Source organism: Melozone crissalis, unplaced genomic scaffold (genome assembly GCF_028551555.1).
Source record: "Melozone crissalis strain CALT ecotype California unplaced genomic scaffold, PUWL_Pcris_2 ptg000036l_1, whole genome shotgun sequence".
Taxonomy (NCBI): domain Eukaryota; kingdom Metazoa; phylum Chordata; class Aves; order Passeriformes; family Passerellidae; genus Melozone; species Melozone crissalis.
Genome location: NW_026535814.1, coordinates 10,138,068 through 10,160,498, shown reverse-complemented (window position 1 = coordinate 10,160,498; position 22,431 = coordinate 10,138,068). Strand labels below are relative to the sequence as shown.

The 22,431-nt window shown below is 40.0% G+C and overlaps 1 protein-coding gene across 2 annotated transcripts in view; it reads right to left on the bottom strand.

Annotated features, from left to right (window-relative positions):
• LIFR (LIF receptor subunit alpha) overlaps positions 1–22,431 on the bottom strand; it is a 48,323-nt gene that overhangs the window by 4,134 nt on the left and 21,758 nt on the right. For both annotated transcript variants that reach the window (XM_054283520.1, XM_054283518.1), the window contains exons 4-17: positions 20,759–20,901; positions 19,176–19,339; positions 18,218–18,392; positions 17,667–17,933; positions 15,425–15,554; positions 13,484–13,647; positions 11,312–11,457; positions 8,861–9,026; positions 8,636–8,706; positions 7,985–8,198; positions 4,563–4,742; positions 2,854–2,955; positions 1,153–1,320; positions 340–501 (exon numbers count right to left, since the gene is read on the bottom strand). In XM_054283520.1, coding sequence (XP_054139495.1) covers positions 340–501; positions 1,153–1,320; positions 2,854–2,955; positions 4,563–4,742; positions 7,985–8,198; positions 8,636–8,706; positions 8,861–9,026; positions 11,312–11,457; positions 13,484–13,647; positions 15,425–15,554; positions 17,667–17,933; positions 18,218–18,392; positions 19,176–19,339; positions 20,759–20,901 — 2,252 coding nt within the window. The remainder of the gene's footprint in view (positions 1–339; positions 502–1,152; positions 1,321–2,853; positions 2,956–4,562; positions 4,743–7,984; positions 8,199–8,635; positions 8,707–8,860; positions 9,027–11,311; positions 11,458–13,483; positions 13,648–15,424; positions 15,555–17,666; positions 17,934–18,217; positions 18,393–19,175; positions 19,340–20,758; positions 20,902–22,431) is intronic.

Genomic DNA, 22,431 nt, shown 5'->3' with positions numbered 1-22,431 from the left:
TCTTTCTTCCCACCATGTATTAGCAGATATTCATAATAAGAAACCTGACAAAAAAAACTGGCTGTCTGAGAAAACTAAGCTCAGACTCTACTATATTTAGTAGTAGGTTAGAAGTTATTTTTTATGTATACATTACTATGAACTACAAAGTAGCTATAATAGAAAAGGATCTTTCCCTCACTCTGAACTGTATTTTTGTATTTATAAATAACCAACTAAATAAAGGTAAAAATTAGACTGGACACCCAAACCTACAGGACCAGAATAAACCAACAAAATAAGCTCAGCTTTATATACATTGTACAGCCCATGTGCTAAAGACGGGGATAATCAACTTACAGTCTTCCTTTGTCACCACATAGAGGCTGTTTGGAGGGCTCAATCCACCAGCAGTGTAGGCTTGTAGTTCCAGCTGGTAACTCGTTTTGCCTTGAAGATCAAGTATTTTCATAGACTTCTTTGTTAAGTCAGTGATATTGTTAACTTTAAGTTCCGGATTCCCTGTTGGTTTGGAAGCAGTAAAAAAGGCATAACTTCATAAGAAGGGATTCAAAAAGACAACCTCAGCTTTAGCAATACTGTCTTGAAGTGAGCAGATGAAACCAGAAGAACAGCTTTCTTCTGTGTAAAGAAAACTGAAATAAAGAACCCTAGCAATGCTGCTTGCTTACACAGCACCAAGCAGCACAGGAGTGCGGTGCTGCTGCTGCTGCAGATTGACTACATTTCCTTACCCTCCTGAGTGTCCTCTTATGAATGCCAGTCAGGCTTCAGTCCTGACAGGACAGGCACTGGAAGAACGTTAAATTTATTTAAACCTATTAAATATAGCCTTGTAACCTCCCAGCCTCATCTCCCCAGGGTATCAGAGCACAGGACAGCATGACACATTGCCACTTAGTCACTGCATTACTTTATGGCCTCAGTGAGACAGGGTTTTCTCCAACTTTTGCTTTGTATTAAAAAACAACTGGGCTAATCACACAAAGGCATTTTAAATGCCTTTGCCACATATCAGGAGCATATTATAACAGTGAGTAATGCAACTGAATTATTATTAAAGCATCTTTTTTATTAAAGTGAACTTAAATTATTAAAAAATAAAAAGGAACAATGTAAGCAAGGAAGTTGCGGTTTACACAATTAACTTACCTGATTCTGAAAGTCTAGGCTTTAAAGCATCTTTTTCACCTTTTGCAAAGGAAAGAAGATATCCTTTTAGAAATCCTCGGCATTCTTCAATAGGAATGTCCTCCCATTTTACCAAGATAGAATCTGAAGAAGTTTCTTCAACAATAAAATTTGGTGCAGTTTTTGGAGCTGTAGAGAGAGTTATGAAGGAAAAAAACAGTAAGAAATTGCCTTATTACAAAATGCTGAAACCATGTAAGTATTAAAATCAGTTTTATTTTGGAGCTAGCATTTTCCAACCTTTTCCTCAAGACTCCTCACTGTAAAAGTACATGTGAAAGACTTAGCAGGAATCTACAAAAATACAGCAATATTGGAGTAATTGTTAATCATTACTGCAGTATTAGATACTAAGTGGTGCTAGAGGAAAAAATTCTCTTCGGTCAGTGGTCTTACAGACCCATTCCCTTCTTCCTGCAACAAAACCCTAAAGATTGTATAAACATTCAGAGGATACATGTTAGCTTTTACAGGCTTTAACTCATAGCCTGTCTTAAAACAAAAAAAAACGAACTACACAATTTTACCAGAACTACTCTTAGCAGTTTACACAAGTTATTATGTATTATATATTATTATTCCAATACCTGAGGCCTACTGAAAGTGTTACAGCAGATAATGTATACAGCTATGTATAGTGTCAGGACATTTGGCTTTAAACCACCATGGCTAAACTCATGTTTAAGAATGCATCCATTTTTCTCTTGATGGTTATCTGTCCAAAGGCAAATCTGAAGTTTAGAATAAATCTATGCTCTTGTGCATTTCTCAGTTCCTAATAAGTTTCCTCTGCATGCTCAACGCATTATTATTCCTTTAAAGTCTTTATATCTTGAAAGCTTCTGTTTGATCTGTTCATAACACACATGGAAAACTCTTCTGGGAAACCTTTCAGAATTTTTGGAGAAATACAAATGGCTGACAATTGAGTTTCTGGTAAAATTGCCTTAACCTCACCTTCAACCTTAGCAATGAAGTAAACAACACCATTTCCAAGGACTCAGATTATGTCAGCAGTTCAGTTTTCTAGGCAAACTATTTTAGCAGAAAACACATTAAACTTCAAAGTGAAATTGGTGCTGTAGTTACAATACAATACAGCTATAGTGTTAAAGGCTAAAGTCATGTCCAGACACCTGGGAACAGAAAGCATTCAGACACTAATGCATCTTCAGGCCAGCAAAGCTCAGCACTGGGTCAAACCCCAGTTACCCAGACAGGGGTGGTGTGGGACAGAATACAATTCTCAAAGTGGTCGTGCTCTAGGATCTAGTTTGGATCTATGAAGTGCTTTCATTTCAACACAGAAACGTTATGGATACTTTTTACATTTTTTGAGCTATACTAAATGTGCTTAGAAGTTTGACTTGATGAATCAGAAAAGTTGCCTCTTCTTGTGTAGAAGGGACCACAGCCATGTGGTTCAAATTATGGCTGTGAATTGCTGTGACACTGTGTCACCACACAAGCTGGAGAACACAGGGTTATTGCATACGCTTGGAACTGCAAGCGGCTGGAGAAATGTGTTACAGTTATACACAGAGAACAAATAGAAGTCCTGCATGGAGATTCTGGTCTCAGCCTCCTACCAACAATGAGCTAAAAAATAGACACAGACTAAGTTCACTTTTCAGAGATCCTGAATGATAAAAGTGCACTCACGCAGCTCTTTCATATACCCAGTTATGTTTTTCAACAACTGATATCCCATGGATTTGCAGCCATACAGAGAAAAGTTGTATCTCACGCCAGGTTTGAAGAGAGCTGCAAGAGAAAACTGCTGTAAGAATATTTCACTTCAGAAGAACGATGCTTTTAGATTTCACATGATGCAGATATATAAATACATATTAAAAAATTACAAAGTATAATGGTATAAATACCATTCCTGCTTGTAATTTCTACAAAAGCTATGCCATCAGATGTGGTTTAGAAGCAGTAACCAAATCTAGCTCCCAGAGAAAGCTTAGTACTAAACAGAGAAGATTCAAAACAAGCTACTCAAATTGCATAAATTGCCCTTTCCATGGGGAAACACAAACTGAAGTTACCAGAAATAATCCCCTTCCTTTCCTCCCACAGCAGCCATGTAGATCCTGCCTCTTCAGAAATACAAATGCATTTGGAAATAACCAGGCTCACTGGAGCAACAGTACAAAAGGTATGCAGAAAACTCTCAGAAGTGACAGTGAAACAACTTAGCAACAAACTTCAGTCCTGAACTGAATTTAAAAAACACAGATAGTCATCATATTTATGCTTCCCACATCTTTGGTGGGAGCACAGGTATTTGACGCTGTAACGTGTAAATAATTTACCACTTTCTGGGATTTTCTCAAGTTGGGGCTGTACACTGCTTTCAAGACTTTTTCTAAACAAGATACCACTGTGAAACTACACAGAAGTCAACTGGGTTTTGCAAGAGTTCAGGTCCAGCCTGAGGGATTCCCCTAGCAGGACTAAGAGCAGAGGTGGATTTGCCAGCTTAAGCCCAGCCCTAGCAGCTGGATAACTCATAAAAGAGTCACATGCTGCAAGAAGCATCCCAGTGAAGAGCTCAGGAGTAAAGCAGTGCATCACAGACACTGTATTGTCTGCTTAAAAAAAAGAAATCTCTAGCTAGCACAAACAGAAACAGCATGGACACAGTGTTGTAATTACAGACAGAAAAACATATTGCCCCCATTCTTTCAGGTCTCAATCCCCCTCAACTTTCCTATGTACACAGCTCCAAGTTGTTTCCTTGAATGGAGACTTTAATACTAAATGCTTCTAAAAGGCAAATATATACCCTTACAGAAAGCAGAGAAAAAACCCCCACATCTTTAATGGGTTCTCTCTTTCCTCTTCTGCTGCTACTAGTCCCACCACAGCTGAATTTCATTTCCCTGATCTGCCCACCAGCATCTAGAGACCTGGAATGTGCCCTGTTCCAGGAAATTTCAATAGTTGACAGCAAGCCAACACATGGAGGTCACACTTAAAAAAATTTGCCTCATGTAAAAACAACGGATTAGTCTTCTCCCATCCTGAGCAGCACTGTTTATGCTTGGAATCCAAATAAAACCCCCAACCCTAGATTAACCATTATGCATTAGGCTGAGTTAGGAAATTTTGGCGTACAGCTAGAAGAGGTAATTTCAAAACAGTTAATAAACACGGGACGATAAAAATTAAATCAAGACTGATATTTGGATTTGGCAAGACTGTGTAAGAAATTAAAATAAACACAGTACCAAGAAGAAATCCATTTATTTACAGAAGTACACAGGAATTGAACAATCTGCAACCTATAGCTTCATGCTGCTCTCATTCCACTTGCTGCTCAGGGTCTCAACCAGAAAGACGCACAAGAAAGTATTCTGACTTACCAGATTTTATCACTGCATTTGTTGTATTTGATGGAAACTTCTGCCAGTCCACACTACAGGGTTCAGACCCAGATGAATGACACCATTTTACTATGTAGCCACACGTCATGTTGGGGTAAGAATCCCAAGAAATATTAATTCCATTGCCCATTGCCACGGCCTGATCTGTTGTGACATTATCTGCAACAAAGATGACACAAAAATCCATCAAAGAGCAGACACTTATCTAAAGCCCAAGATGAAAGAAAGCCTTCCAGCCACAGCACAATGGCTTTATAAACGGCAGTCATTTCTAGGGGCAGTCATTTCTAGGAACGAGAGGCATGAGTGAACTCAGAATTTGAAGCAGTACATTCAGCTGAGCTTTCTGGAGTGCTCACAATCAGACATAGCCTCCAGCAAATCCCTCAGCCAGCCTTAAGTGCAATGAAGAGAAATGCGGCAGCTCAGGACTGGCTTAAAAAGCACTTTTTCAAGGTAAGGATTTACAGCAGATGTCAGGTTCAAATATGAATTGACACCAATCTGGCAGGAGCCTCCAGCTATAAATTCCTGCTGTCATTTCATCAAATGGTTTGCTTTGTGTTTCTTTCAAAGTGTCTTGCTGTCACCCGCCCAACCACAGACAACCATTTTTCATGAAGAATCAACAGCAATAATCATGTCCCTGGTGAACTTTGTGGAGGCTTCAGTCTACCAAGGGTAAATTATACAAGAAAGGAAAAAAAAAGCTTTGCCTATAGTCTGTTTTTCTTGTTTCTGATTATCAAAGATCTAGCTGCCCTTGTGAAGTGATCAGATCTGGGAACAGCTTCTGATTCCTGCAGCTGCCTTCCATGGCTGTCCATCACATGGGACCCCGCAGAGCTGAGGGATGGTTTCCAAAGGCCATCACAAAAGGGGTGGCCCCATGACAGATCTGCAAAAACAATCTCAGGGTTTCAGTTTTCCTTTTTCAGTGTTCTCATTTATGCTCCCCATTGAGTCTATTATTTCATTTTATTAAAGCCATAAACTAGGGAAGGCTGAAGGGCAAGGACAGTTTTCAAGAATCAGTGCTATGAAAACTTTACTCTCACAGATGTGCTGCAAATGTCAAAGGACTGTCTATTTCTAAATAATCTTAGCACGCAGTTAAGTGTATAATTGTTTTGTAGCTTGCTCATGGCAAGAAAAAGACACATGAATAATAAAAGCAAATCAACGCCACAAGGGCCTTGATACTTTCCCCAGAAAAACTACTATGCATCCAGTGAAACTATATTTCTGTAATGCTGGAAAAGATCATATTTCTAATTAGCAGACTTCAATTTTTCTATTTACAGAAAAGAGTTTTTTACTGGCAGTAATCACATGCTGTCTAAAAACCATTTAAATACACCACACTCCACCTTATTTTCTGAGCTAGATGACTAGAAATTCACCATGGGCAGTACTGCTCATTTCGGTGTATTTACAGCTGCAACCTAGACTAGAAGAACAAATAACTACTAGCACTAGAACACTACTGTGTTAGGGGAGCCTGGATCAGCCTCAACTCTCTACAGAGCACTGTTCAAAGACAATGACAAATTAATTATGGCAGTGTATCCTTTGTTTGTGTTTTCAGTTTTCATAAACTCCAGCTTCAGACCCTCTGCTCTCTTATTGACATTAAAAGCACTTACAGACTGCACACAGGAAGCAGCCAGAAAAGATGTCTGGGCAAAAATGTCATCCAGTTCTTTGAATGAGTCATCTTGTATGGCTCCAGTCAGTGACTCAATTCCTATACCAACTCGGGAGCAAATCTTTAATGAGTACAAGTTGGGTAACACCAAAGGGAGCCTCAGACATCTAAGAGAAAGCTATAAATGAATGCAAAGCTCTAGCTGCCATCAGCTCTCCCACACCACAAACCTATTATAGACCTCTTTGACTTCCAGATCCTGACTCTTTCTCTGCTGAAGGAGAGCTATAAAAGCATTTCAAATCAACTGTCCCATATAGTTACTTTTCCTTCCAATGGGCAGACTAAGAATAGCTGCCCATAGACTAAGCATCAGTGCTGTGCTCAGTTCTGGGCTCCTCAGGACAACAGAGACAAGGAATTCCTGGCATGGGTCCAGTGGAGGGCAACAAAGATGCTTAAGGGAGTGGAGCATCTCTCTTACCAGGGCAGGCTGAGGGAGCTGGGCCTGGTCAGCCTCAACAAGAGCCGGGAGGGGACCTCATCAGTGTCTGTCAAAGCATGCAGGGAGGGGACAGAGGAGGGACCAGGCTCTGATTGGTAGTGCAATAAGCAATAGGACAGAAACTGATGCACAGGATAAAGAACATGAGGAAGAACTTTCCTGTGCAGTGACCAGGCACTGGAACAGATTGCCCAGAGACATTGTGGAGTCTTCCTTATTGGATATATCCAAGCACCATCTGGACACAATCCTGTGCCCTGTGCTCTGCGATGGCTCTGCTTTGGGTGAGGAGGTTGGACTGTGGGCCCTTCCAACCTGACCTATTCTGTGATTCTTTGTTTTGGAGGAGCACAAGAAACATTGTATTTCACATGGCTATGCTTTACACAGAAACAAACTTGTTTTGTATCTCACTGTGAATCTCAACCAGAACACATTTCTTCCCGTGGGAGATGGCCAAGTTTTACCAGAACCTGAGTTGCCAGAGAACCAACTGTGACACCTGTGGGCACGGAGAAGCAGACCCATGAATGCTCCTGGCAAACAAGTGCAGACAGGCCTTGCAGTGTGAATCTGCTCTCCCTGCAGAGCATCAGCCAGATATGGAGCTAAAGGTTTGGTGTGCAGAGAAGCGTGGACTCACAATACCTGCTTTGCAATATTATCTACTCTGCAAGCTCAGTGTTAAGAGCAGAAAACCATTATCAGGCTCAGCTATTTCTGTTTACAAAGCCCTCAGCAAGAGCAGCAGTGTTTTAATTGGGAAGCTAAAGCCCTACCTCCTTTTCAAATACTGGCTTTCCTAGCACAAGGATGCCAACACTTTACCAACCAGCCCAATTAATATTCTCCTACAGAGCTCTCAGGCATTGAACTGACAATTCCCGCCTTAAAAAGCCACACAACACCTCCAAAACTTCTGAATCTCTTTAGCATGTAACACTTCTCAGTGTCTCAATGAGAATCACACAGGAATACACTGAGCTCCCTAAATATCAGGGATCCACACCAATGCTTTTGAAAAACGCAATTAGCTGTAAAGACTGCACATTATCACCTTTATTTTATGTAACAAGCACAATTAATTGGTGAGACAGTACTCCAAAAGCAAAGCATTTGTCCCCCCACCCAGCAGATTTGTGTGGGGAAATAAATGCAAACAAACAAAGCATTATTTTTCAATAAACAAACTCTCCTAGATACTCCCCAAGCTTTGAAGGTGTTTAATTCTCAGCTGGGAGCACTCACCACTTGGAAGTTCCACACTTGTTATCCTTGAAGGGGGAGATGAGCCTGCATGGTTTCTGGCTACAACGCTAATTACACAGTCACTTTTTCCAAGTTTTATCTCAGTACTGTTTGAGGGTTCAGAGACTACTTTACGCTCCAGTAGTCTCTCTAGCAGGTGGCAGGACACTTCATGAGACACTATTTTTCCATTGGTTTCAGAAAGGGATAAGGGCTATGAACAGACAAAGAGTGTGTTAAAACCAAAATGCAATATACAGAAGATGACATAGGATAATATAAATTTACTGTTCCTGATCTAGTCTGATGACTGTGTAAGATTATAAGGAAAAAAAGTAACTCAGAGTAATTTGAGAATTAACATGTAAATTATTAAGTTTTTAATTTTCAACTCAGACACATTAAACATTTAATTCTTCATGTGAAATGCTTCTCAAAGCAATATTTTAATTATAAAACTTTAATAACATTCTTATTTGGGGAAAAATATTTGTCTCAATAGATGGTTCTATAAAAAGTTAAGAAAAGCAGTCTGGTTTATTGACTATAAACTTTACTAATTTATAAACGTTTATATATATTTATAAATGTATAAAAGTAAATAGAACACATTAAATATTATGCAATATAACTTTACAAAAAACTATCTACCTTCCAGAAGACTATTACGCTTTCACCAGAAGGACTTCTCTCTCTCCAGATATCCGGTCCTCTTGTAGGAGCTAAATAAAAAAATAAGAGTGGTAATATTTTTCCCCAGTAGCACAGCAGACAATTTACCATCTATTGAAAAGCTAGGTTTTTTCAGATGACCAATTTTAAAATACGTATCTTCCCAAGTTCAACATTTTATCATCAAGAGTGAGAGGAACTTACGGGCTTCTGATGTGGTCTGCTCCACCGCCCTGCTCCAGTCACTCCACCTCCAGAAGTGGTCAGCGGCCGAGCAGCGCACCCGGAGCTGGTATTTGGTGTCAGGGCGCAATGCATTCAGCTGAGCTGTGTAAGTTGAAGATTTCCGCCCAGGCACGGAGACATTGTGCTGTTCAAAATTTACAGAAATTGACATGATACGTGAATATTTTTTTTTTTTTCCTAAATTACACTGCTAGTCAACGCCTAAAAAAGCGAGGGTTTTTGTCCCCCAAAAATACTGACAGTGTCAAAGCTGCAGTCAAGCTCTATGAAGAAAATAGTGGGAAAAAAATGCAGTCACCCTGAACAAAAACTTCAGAGATCCACCAAAATAAAGTTCTATACAGTAATTGAAACAGAGTAAGGTGCAAAAAGGAGCAGCAACATGGACGATTCTTCAACAGGGTGAGCTCTGCACACAGCAGCAGGTGGTTGTTACCCATCTATCCCATTCAGTCCCCCTCTCTCCCATTTGCATCAAAACTGCTCACACGGGGCAGGCCACAATTCTGGTGTTCAGAACCCACACTCCCACTGAACACATGCACATCTGTGGGAACAAAGGCCTTTTTCCTGTGAGACATGCACAGAAGTTCACTAAAGACAGTCTGCTTGAGCAGGATGTTCATCATGCAGTCTGCTGCCTTCATTTTTCCTTCAGAAGACATTACCCAGAAGGTCCTACCCAGGCAATCTCAGTTCACAGTTCTTATGACAGGACTAGTCTCTCGTATTATTCTTAAAGTAGTGTGAGTCTAGAGAGCATTTCAATTTCACAGTTAAAGAAATCCTAGACCCAGGAATATTTTTTACTGATTCTAATTATAACACATGTACATCACAGCTGCCAAAAACTGGACTCCAAGTGACTTTAAGATGCAACTAATTTTGCATTTCTAAAGCCAAATGACAACTTGAAAAATAATAGAAAATCCAAATAACAACTTGAAAAATACTAGAAAAGCCAACAATCTCTCACGCAGATGGAAATGCTTCTGAAAACATTCTCAAAATGCCATGTAAAACCCCACAGCAATTTCACAGCTACTTTTGTGACAGGGAACTCCTGGAGTTTTTTTATTAAGCAACCAGCAACCATATAACAAAGCTATAAAGGCTTTTGCCAAGCTGTTTGCTGCATACAAAATATCCGTGGGTGAGGGCTCTGATACAGGTGAAGGGAATCAAACTGCTGTGGAAGTGTAAGTCCTGACCCTTTTCCACTATCCCAGATGATTGATGCAGTAGCAGAATTCACAAATGAGTCCAGGCCCCAGATTTTGAGCTGCATATTACAAAAATATCTGAACTCCCTTTGTAGTACCTAATTTCTGGTATTACTTAACCCATGTTATTAGAGACAAAATATAAAAGCTTAAGGCTTCTGCACTTAAGTGCTCTGAAAGTATTTTAAAAATAGCCTTAGAGCGCATGCACCCTCTTATTTTGGAAGCATGTACATTATGATTATCTTCAGTCTTAGCTGCATCATTTCTGTGGCTTGATTTACAATATTCAAGGCTGTGCTCAACAGCTGTGCCCAGCTGGCAACTAAATGCAGAGGATCACAGAATACTGCTAAAAATCAAACTAGCATTGCAAAAAGAAACATCTGAGGTTAATGTGCTCAAATTAAAAATTCAGGCTTTGTGCACCAAGACCTACCTGAGAATTCACTATGTGCCTACTTGAAATGGTCAGAGATAAGTGCGCACAAAGAAACTGGGGGTAAATCTCAGGCCAGCTGAAAATGCACTTCCCATTAGGCTTCCCCAGTGAGACAGGTCACCCCACACTAACTTCATGCTGCAGAAGTTACTCCAGGTAAACTGGGGTTTACCTACTCACACATCCCATGGGAGAATCTTTCCCTGTCCTGCCTCTGCATCACTGACATATGAGCAGGTTCAGCAGCTGCCTATTGTGGCCACACGCATGTCAACTACTGGCAGCAAACAAATGAACTGTTCTCTGAGGGGAAAAAATAAAGGGAGAAATTCAGCTGCAGCCTTCAAGATCTGAAACAGCCCGTGTGGGTCAGTCTGCAGGGCAGCAATGCATCCTGGAACAAGAGTGCTTTAATGCAGCTTGCACCAGGAAGGACAAAGCACACGGACTGTTACCTAAAGCACTATGCACTCCTTTCAAGTACCAAATAACACGGCGCATAATTTGGCTTTTCTCTAGTGTTCAAAACAAAAAAAAAGCCCCAACCAACCAAAACAGGCAATAACAGAGATGAGCAGGAATATTTCTTACTTTAGTGAATGACTTCTACTCATTACTATGTTAATGACTTAATAAGACTACCAGAATGAAGCTCTTAGTGAGAAATAAATTTGAAATGTGATTAGTTCAGTGAGTAAGTTTAGCATTTGTTCAAAAAAATTATCTTTTCAAGGCAATGCTTACCAGTTTTCTCTCAGAGTGACTACTGCTAATTTCAATTTGACACAGAAGCCTGGTCTCAGCAAAGCTGCCATTTACAAACCAACGCAGTTGGATGCTTGTAGAGTTGTTCCCAGTAATAGTTAACTTTTCTGGAGCTTTCGGATGAACTTAAAAAATAAAGAGAAAAACGTTCAGTTACAAGAAAAAAACTCAATTACTATAGTTCAGAAAAATCTTATTTTAGAAAATCAGAGAGAATCAGAAGGATAAGTGTTTCAATCAGCAACTGGGAAAACTGGTGCTGGGAAAGCACCTGCAAGTACTCTCATTCCTGATATCTTCTCAGCTATCAAATATGGAAACAGATTTACTTAAGACTGAGTGTACTGCACACATGATAAGGAGTTGAGACACAAAAAACCATTTTTCCTCATAACTGATTTTATCAAAAGAGTGAACCACCAGCTACTTCAGATGATCACAGGTGACGGATGAAATTTACTGAACTTAGCTCAACTTCTGTGAACTTTTAAAATTAGTACTTAAAATCTGCAGACCAGGAAAAAGGAGGATTCCTAAATGACCTCACCCCAAAATTCCCTTCATATCATCTTTCAGTAATATTCAGCACTAACATTCACAGCTATCAGAGTAAAAATATCTACTGTTGGATTTGGTCCAAATACCTGTGCTTTGGGAATTAACTGGACAGTGCAGGAAAGAAAGAAAAAGAAACAAATAGGAAACAGCAACATACCACCTGGGTGTGAAACAGCCCAGTTAATGATTAACAGAAAAAAATGATGCTTTTTTCAACTCTGTCCATTTACTCTGACAATTCTAATCTCAGGCTAGTTGAACTGGGACCTGGACAATGAAAAATGTACTATCCTCATATTTAATTCAGTTTTTTGGGGAACAGCAGAATACTGTAACCAATAGGAATCCCTGAAATCTCAGCTGGGACTGTGGAGGAGAAAAGGGTGGTGAAGGCAGTGCTACAGAGATGGTCATCTTCCTTTCCTTTTTTAAACTAAAGGTCTAAATGAGAGAAGTTACTTCTTTCTCCAAACCCTGACAGATGATCATGGCTCTTACCAATAGAACACAATAGTCCTGATATTACCTTCTCTCTTTCCACGTTATTTTTTTTTTGTGCTCCAAATCCTGCTGCTGTGAAACTGTGTAATATTTTATGTCCTATTACTGGACACTGAAATACAGAAATAATTTACATACAGGTTCGCAAACTTGCACCTAAATTTTAATTGTTGATGGGTAATGGAATGTGAAACAAAACATCCACTTGCTGTTTATGAGCACAGAGAAGCTGTGGATGCTTCATCCCTGGAAGTGCTCAAGGCAAGGCTGGAGAGGGCCCTGAGCAACCTGATCCAGTGAGTGGCATTGTTAGCATTCAAAAACACATAATCACGGAGCGATTATATGCGGTGCTTTTTATTAAGAGCTCCGGGAATCGGGGTATATTCAACCCAAATCTGACTCTGACCATACATCCGAAATGATCATGTTTTATACTCTATCGTTACATAACTTTCATGTTAATTATTAAACTTATATTGTTCTATTGTATACATAAATTTAGCCCCTCTCTGAATTTCCAACATAGTTTCTCACTATTCTTCTTATGGTTATATAATAATTACATTTAATTACTAAACAATCATCACATCTAACAATTATATAATTTATCATACTGCTTATGCAGGTGCAGTTGATCTGGGAAAGCACAAAGCCTAACATTTTAGATTCTATCTTTAACTTTTTCCAGGGTTCCACTATCAGCATCCCTGTCCATGGCAGGAGGTGGGGCATGGGGAGTGTGTGTGCTGTGCTGGAACTAAATGATTCTTAAGGTCCCTTCCAACCCCAGCCACTCTGGGATTCCATGATAAACAGCAGCTGTCTAATTATTAGATCACATATTAGAATTTATCATGCAGCAGTCTGTCCAACACGGCAGCACTGCTGTTGGCATCTCCCTGTACAGTTCATCTTTGCCTCATGACATGCTCTGAGTTGTTTTCAAGTTCAAATTATTGAATATGGTAATAATCTAGTGACAATTAAGGAAAATAATGAAAAGTATCCCATATCAGAGCTCTTCAACCCCAAAACTAACAAATAGCATGTAGGACACATATTTTTCCCTTTGTAATTCATAAGTCTTACCTCTTTGAGTTATATTGACCAAAAGAGATGACTGTGCTTGCCCGATAGGATTGGAGACACCTAATATGAAATCATAGGTTTTTTGATCAGGCAGTACTGGAAAGCCACAAACATGGTCTCTGTTCACTTCATTGACTTCGCATGAAACATTTTTACCAGATGTTCTACAAAGTAAAGAGAGGAGGGAAAACCTTAGTTTTTGAGTAAGTTAATTCCTAGCAACAATCACAAGTCTAGACTGAAAACATGGTACAGAACGATGGGTTCAGTTCACATGGCTTACAGAATGATTTGATTGCAGAGGCATATCTAACCCCACAATGCAGGTTAAAGTGGCATCAGTCATGACTTGCCCTGTTCTCACGTGAAACTCTCCTCTTCCACTAGCATAACATTTCCATTCTCTCACTTCTCAAAAGCCTGGAAAACAGGTAGGTCCTGTAAAACCACCTTACAAGTCACAGCTAAGATTCTGATTGAAAGTAGCTTTGTTCAGATCAGCATACATTTGCATTTAAAGAATTTTCTTAATTGCTTTGTGAACTAGTGAGATGCTATACACATTCTCATTCTATAAGTCCTGTTAAACATGAAGTCAGGTTTGTTATCTAGAATACAACCACTAGTCATAGCTGTCTTTTAATAAAAAGCAGGAGAGGCAGTCTGTTAACAGACAAGAACAGTGGTGCATCTTTAGTGATAAAATCTAAATTGCGTATCTGTACGTATGTACATATATCTGTTTTAATTACAATCTGTGTAAGCCTCTCATTCAGTAGCACAAGTTTAACTAACTTCTTCTTTCAGGCATTTTTACTGTGTTCTAGCTGAGCTCTGAGCTCCCTCCACACTGTGCTCTATGGTTCAGCATGGGGTGACAATAAGGATGAGAGTATTTATCCCAAAATTCATTATATTAATCTCACAAATTTGGGCTGAGCAAAACAAGACTGGACAACATTATTACTTATAAGATGTATATGGGCAGTCAGTGAGGCTCCTTTCCTGTGAATATCTGCCCTGTTTTGTCCACCTCTTTGCACCCTACCCAGCGGCTTTTTTAGCACTGGCACTCTAGATGACATCTGTGACTGTAACTCAAACCTCATTGCCTCCAGCGTGCTTCTAAGCCACCATGAGACTCCATTTCTCATCATTTTGTGTGACTCAGGCCTCTCCTGGCTTCTTTCCCTGACTGCTCTTTTGGAATGACACAAGAGCCTCCTCTCACCATGGGAATTTTGTTAACTCCTCACTAACTTCTAATCACAACCACCAAGGAAGTGGTTGCACTTTCCAAGTGCTATTCCAATATTTCTTCTTTTTTAAGAGTTTACATGGCCTGGCCTTAAAGACTATGTAGTAGGACACTAGTTGACTGCTTCCTGTGGGTGAAACCAGTGTTATTTGTCCTTTTGAATGTTTTAACATTTACTCTGCTTGCTCTAATTCTTAATGGCAGGAGAACAGATGGATGCTAGTTACTATTTTCCCTAGTGGCAGTTGGGAAATGCCTCACGACCTGTCTTACAATTATTTCTCAGTGAACTTCTGTCACCCTGCTTACCAGAAGCTCAGTAAATGTCTGAAATTATCTGAACCAGGTTTCATATAAAAAAATTTAAAATTAGTGACTGCCTTCTACTATCTCCCTGTATTTTCATACTGGTCTTGACTACATGTTGGCAGCAGACTGATACAGTAAGCCCTTTATCTGATTGTGGGTTCATGATGGTATAAACCTTAGGGAAAGTTATCCTTAATTCCCACTGAAATTTTGCAGAGCTAGACCAAGGTTTTCCAAATCTAGTTTAAGTACAGCTTGCTGAAACTCTTGGAAAGTATTTTAGGCTCTATATAGGTATGGTGCAGTAAGTCTCAGGCAGCAATGGAGGTATTCCAGTTGTATCCTTTTACTCCTTGTAGTGCTGATTATTTTACCTTTCAAATAAACTGTACTTTGTTCTTCGTTCTCCATATAATCCACTGGGCCTGCCTGGTTTCCAGGTGCATTTTATTATCAGAAAGTTGGGTGTTTCACAGCTGAGGTTTTGGGGAATATCAGGAGCATCTGTAGCAGGAAAGGAAACCAAACAGTTAGCTGATGTTTTGCCATACTAGTGTGACATTTGGGTTACTGGCTTCCTGAAAGCATTGCTCTTTTGTTTTGCTGGGTCTAGATTGCGTGCTTCAAAAGTACATGGCAATAGATACACCCCAACCACAGAAGTAATATGCTTTTAAAAAATTACAATAAAATAGATGGATAATTATCAGCCCCATCTGACTAACACTTGACTCTAGAATTCTAAGTGGGTGGGTAATCTGGCAAATCTCATGCAAACATGTTCACAAGCTCCAGGCTCTGACCTGGAAGTGTTTCACTGAAACTCTGCCAAGAGTTTTCTGACATTCTGAGCATCAGTTCAGCTGCTGAGCAATGCAGGAATGCTGCCGGCTGTGCGTCACATTTTCTAACATGCCAGCCCCACCACTGCTTTGAATTCTCCAAACAAGTTGTGTCAAGAAAATAGTCCCTTTAGCATGAATTCCAAACTGAATTTGAAAATTAAAGCAAGCCCTGAATGGCTCATCCTCTTCACCATGGCTTTGGAAGTGTCCATCTTTTCCTTTTAAGTCTTGTTCTTTGCATTCATACTAGAGCAGCATTGAGTGCCTTGCTGGAAAAGATGGGCAGTGCTCCCAGCAGACCATGCAAACATGAGACTAGGCAGAGCACTTATTTCAGGTCTTGTACACTTGAGGTATATGAAACTGGAAAAGCATATGCCAAAGGTAGAGCAACAATATCCACATAGAGATATATCCCCTTCTCTCTGCCCTAGAGAAGGGGAGTTAACACACAGTGTTAATTAACAACAGCGGCAGACTTAGCTCAGATTACGAGCAGTGAGCCAGAAAAGAACACCTGTTTTGCTAGACCTAGGCTTAACCAAAGTGTTGTGTATGCATATTTACTTCCTTCACCTTTTCTTCCCCTCATCAGCAAGAGGACCAGAACAAGACCTCTCCCCACTAAGCAGGTACTACAAAAAGAAACACTGATAAGAAACAGACTTGGCATCCCATCTGTTAAAAAAAAAAACTGAAGTAAAATCCTATGGGATTGTCACAGCTTTCATGCTTCATCTATTTACATGCAAGATTTTCCCACAAAAGCAAATTCTCACAAACAACGTAAAAATGGTATATCACTGAGAAGTAATAAAAGGCTGAATTATGTTTTACATTTCCTAGTGAACCCTTAACAGATCAAGTCAATGACAGGATGCACAGGCTGGAGATTGGAACACATTTTCAAAATTATTCCAGTTTCTCCTGTCCTTTTCCTCAACACCAAGGACCTTAAGCTCAAAGACAGGCATTTGTAATAGGGAATGGGATTCTAATGAGCAGCTATTGGAAGATGACAACTCTCAAATTCCTTGTGAGGAAAAAACATAAAAAGCTTTAAAGTGACCAATTATGGGGAAGAAGAATGAGTTATGTTAAGTCATTTGTTTTAATAGGTATCTGTTTCTGAACATATGTCTGAGCCTTGCATGGCTACACAGAGAAGATACAGAGTGAGTCAGTATCTTTAAAGAAAACACTAAAAGGATGGTTTAGGAAAATGCTCAAGAATTACTGCTTAGTTTCCTTTGCTGTAATTAGCTCCCAAGGAGCTTCTGCCCTGGATGAGCATCTGTTGTTGCTGCAAGTTTAACTGTTGTCTTCACTTGACTGATTGGTAAATGAATGTTAGCACTTACAGTTCTTGCTCTCACTCTTACCTAGTCATGGACTATACTAGAACAGATGTAAACCTAAATTGATAGATACTGGTAGAGACAGGGGTTGAATATTCATATGGCAATAAAATACTTGGCATTCCAGATCATGAAAAAGTACCTTAGAACAATGGGAGAAGCACTGGGGCAGGTTCTAAAGAGGGCTTACATGGGTACCTTCTCATCCTTTCAGACTTGGTGTCTCCCCCATGAGCTAGCCTTGCCGCAGTGAAATCTAACAAGTACAATCCCCACTTCAACTTCAAAACCAAACTTCAACACTTTTTTCCCCAGGAGGGAAAAAACCCACAATAGTATTTTTTTTCCTAGCAGAACCTTAAGAGTCTCAAAATGATTTTGATTTTCCTGAGGTTAGTAATCATGATACATACATCCTACAAACACGACACTTCCTTCCAACCCATGTTTGAGTCTGCACACTACATTTGTTCCGCTGGCATTTGAAACACTGGCATTTAGCACTCTGATGGCATGGCTTCGACGGCTCAGTTGTGTCATTGTATAGGATTTTGATCCATAAGTCATATTTTTTATGTGCTCATCTTCTTCATGGACACAACAAAACACCAAATCTGAACCTACTGCCACCACACGGTCCAGAGGAAACACTCCACTTCCACCAGGCTCGGTATCTTTTCCTAGCAGAGAAGGAAGAAAACAAACAAGAAACCTCACATGAACAATTTGCTATAAACACAGTGATGATCAGCTAAAATGTGACTGAGGAGCACTCCAATGCATACAAATAAATATTTGCTAGGTTTCATTAACTAGCGATTACATTATTTCCCTAATCATAACAGTCTCAAAGGCAGCAGCCCATGCTCTTCCTAATGCTAACCACCTAATGCTCTTCCTCTGACCTTGGTTTAATTCTTATAAAGAAATAAAAGCCCATGTGGTTGCAAGGGAACAAACATACCAGGGATCACTTTTGCTGGGCTCCAGGCACTCCAATCCTTGGGGCCAACAAACTGTGTTGCATTAATGTAACAGCGAATCTTCACATAGTGTGATGTGCACTCCAAAGGCATATCTGATGTCCAGCTCCAAGAAAGAATGGCATCTTCATGAGTCAGTTTTGAGTAGTAAGTAACCTGCAAAGGTTTTGCACCAAGAAATCAACTGAGACAGAGCTTATGAACACCTGTTAATAATGACATATAATCTCCCAAGTGTCAACAGAATGGCAAATTAGGTGAAGCAAATCATAAAATCTTCCTTGATTATTGGAGTGTTCTAGCTAACTTTTATGACTTTACCTGGACAAAAGTCTTAGTGGCCTAACAGCTAGGTAGACTGTCAGCCAGAAATACCAGAGGGCAGACATTTGAGGGAGAGCAAGAGGATTCCCAAGCATTTAAAGAGGTATACTGCACCCGGGAATCTCATAGGCAGCTAAATGTTTCAACTTCTCCAAAACAAAACTCTTCCAATATTAGTCCCAGGCTGCACATTTCATCTTTTGTCCACTATTAAAATTTATAGCACAGAGCTACAAACTGGCCTGGAAGAACTCTGGTTACAAAAAAAGAAAACAGCAAGCTGAGCATTCAGAGATGACCAAGACTGGAGACACTGCTGGAGATACAGAGACAATGGTGTAAAGTATCTGCCTAATTCATAAGTAAGTTCTAATTCCAAAGTCTCTGTACCAGAAAAAAAAATTTTGCTGTGATTAAGTACCCACAGTACAGTAGCCAGTGTTCCCATAACTGTGAAATTTAACGAGAAGTTACCTGTCAGAAGCATAATTACACTCAGGTCCTGCAAAGCTCTACTATCTTCATCATTCCCAGTTTTGTTCAAGTGACATCTCAGAACATTACAAAAGGCAAAAACTGTACATATATTTTTCATAAAAGAAGAAAGGGACTTACTTGTGTGACTACTTCCATAGCTTCTTTTCGGAGTATCTGAATCTGCCAAAGGGCATCCAGTCCATATGGGAAGACCGATCCATTATCACTCCACTTCAGATTCAATGTGGAAGTTGGAAAGTCAGGCATTAAACTAAGAATGTGTGGAGTGACAGGAACAAAGGCTTGAAAAAGAGGCAGGGGAGAAGAAAAAGTCATTTTCAGGTTGTTAGTCAGCAGCACCAGCCCTACAGGTGTTTAACAGCCACATCCCTGTGCTCTGAACTGGCTAGTAGCCTTCCAAACATGTAACTCAACCTCTGTAATTAGAACAAGGCTCTGTGGCTACTTGAGCATGAGAGTTCTCAGGAAAGCATAGGTGCTGATGAATCATCAGGTAGCATTTTCTTTTAATACCTCAGCATGTAGATGGGCAAGTAACTGATTGTGAATATGACTCTTTGCAATGCATAGTAGGGATGACATCCCATCTTTCCCAACTTTCCTTCAATACCATAGTGATAAAGGAAATATGGTGGCAGTGTTTGAAGTGTGCATGAGAACACTTCTAGGGAGAATGGTGGGAAAAAAATCCTCAAAAGAAGATGTATGTTTTGCAGACGAGTAGGGAAGTGGGGACTTGCAACAAAAAGTGAGAGTGACAAGGAAGGAGACCAGAAGCACAGGATAGAAGAAGCTCACATGAGGTTCTGAAGATCACAGGGAAAGTGATTTTAAGCTACAAGAAGCATTAAGGGCATGAGATCCTGACGGGGACAGGACAGGGAGAATGAACAGAAGCATCTCTTTTAAAAATGCGTTGTGGTGAAGCAAGAGGTTGAGAAACAGGGAAGAACCTTGGTAATACAAGGGTTATAGCAGTTTATTTGGCGTAGTGCAAGCTAAAACATTTTAAAAATATATGTGATACATCCAGCTTCAGTCCTGACCAACGATCTGAGAGCCTGCAAAGTGGTCAGCACAATCAATACACTGCCCACGATAACCTGTGATGAACTGAGAGACTTATCATGTTGACCAAATATTTTTGAATTGCATTTTGTATAAGTTCTTGAGCTGCTCTTGACTGAAAACAGAACCATGGATAAGAAGTGTTACTGACATCAGAATTTGACTACACTGAAGGAGTAAGCAGGCAAACCAAAGGTAAAAACTAGACCAAGCATGGCAGATTGCATCACTGCCATCTTCTGTTTACAACTTCCTTTTTTGCCTGGAAGGAAGCAGGAAAAAGTCTCATTTACTTATGTAGGTAGTTTAGGAATTTGTTTACAAATGATTCTTAATTTATAACTAGGACTAAAAAGGGAAAAGAGTGAGGGATGCAACATTCTTGTATTTTGTTTTCCTGTCACATTCTGCCCTTGATTTTTTTTTATGCTATGAACTATGGGTAAGAGGAGTATTCTTTCTCTTGAAGGTTTAGAGAACACAATCTATAAAAATATATGGAAGCTTTTCATAGAGTCAGTATATCAACATTTTACATACAGGAACGCTGCCAAAGAAACCTGCAAGAATCTAAGAAAGTTGTTAAACATAGTATAAAGGCCTCAGGTACACACATATGACCTGATACTTACAGATGTCTTTCTGGTGAATTACAAATTCTCTGGTAGCAAAAGCAGTTCCAGAGCTTTTGATTGTCACTGTGATGGAGCTCTCTGGGATTGGAATCTCAACTCTTCTCTCCTTAGTTTTAAAACAGACTTGAGGGGTAAGGTCACTAAAAGGACAAACAGGATTAAGCAGTTATTTCAGCTGATAGAAAACTAAGGCAAGTTAAGTCCTAGTCTTGCACACTAATAAAATACAAATTCTCTGTAATAAACAGAAAACTCCATATTGAGTTTGTGAAGGACTTGCTTGGCTTTGGTTAGTATCAGATTAATGGCATTCCCTCATCTTTCAAGTCACTTTTATCATAGTGGTAGGTTGTGCAGTGGCTGCATAATGCAACCAACTAGCTGTTAAGAGAACATTTCAAAGTGAAGACCTTGCTTTTTAACCAAAATCATAGAATCATAGAATTGCTAAGGTTGCAAAAAACCTTTAAGGTCATCAAATGCAACTGTTAACCTAGCACAAGCACCATGTTCACCATTCAACCATGTTTTTAAGTACCATATCCACATGCTTTTTAACACTTGCAGGAATGCCAACTCCACCAACTCCTTGGGCACTCTGTTCCAATGCTTTGCAACCTTTTTGTGAAAAAATTTTCTTAACATCTAATTACACTTGAGGCCAACAAAATACATGTTTCTGAAACCTAGTCACCACGAATCAATATTTCGAAATAAGAAAAACAAAAAAACCCAAACCAAAAGTAATAGCATCGTCCCCTCCCTTTGTGTTTCCTGACTCACTCTCCCTCCATTTCTTCACAACCCATGTGCCCTCACATGGATTGAAAGAGAAGGATTACCCCCCACGTCCACATCTTAGAACAGATCTTTTAGCTCCCTTCTGCTGCTCAGTTCACAGGGAAAGAGCAGAGAGCATGGCAGAGGATTCCTAAGATCCCAGGTGAAAATGTAGCCCGTGCTTAATGTTTGTGCAGTGCTCAGCACAATGTGATCTGGCTTTTATCTTGAAGATGTAGATATATACAGGAAACAATAATGGATGGGTCAAGTCCTTTTGCTCATTATCACTGATATGCAACTAGAAAGGCAGAAAGTTTGGAAAAATCCAGACCTTCCTCTTGGGGGAATGACGGCAGGAAGGAAAGCAGAGAGAACAATGCCAGACTTCCTGCTGAGGGACTGTTACTCACTTATGAACTGGAACAGGACCCTGGAGCTCCCATCAGCTGGAGTCAAGAGCTTGGGTTGAACTCTTAAGATTCACACAAGATTCTGGGCTAGCAAAGGCCAGCTGAGACTTGAGTGCTCAGAAAGGCTGTTCCTCTTCAGTGCTGAGATATTATTAGAGGATGTTTGGGCAACTGAAAAACAAAACCTCTTTCCCTCAGGGATGTCTGTAAGCTCATCTCAGACTTTCTGCTTCAGAGACCCCAGCCTGCTCTGCTTTGCTAAGGAGAAACAGCAGCGGCTACATGACTGTTCCTGTTCAGAGGGCAGTACCTCATGAACTCTGCACTTCTGAACTCTGGCCACAGAGTCATATATATGGTGTTTTTTAAATAGGAATGATAGCTGGCAATGCAGCAGGAATAATGAGACACAGAAAATCAAGCATGTAGGTGGACTAAGTGCAGCCAAGCCCTGGGACCCCAAGGAAAAGTCTGGGC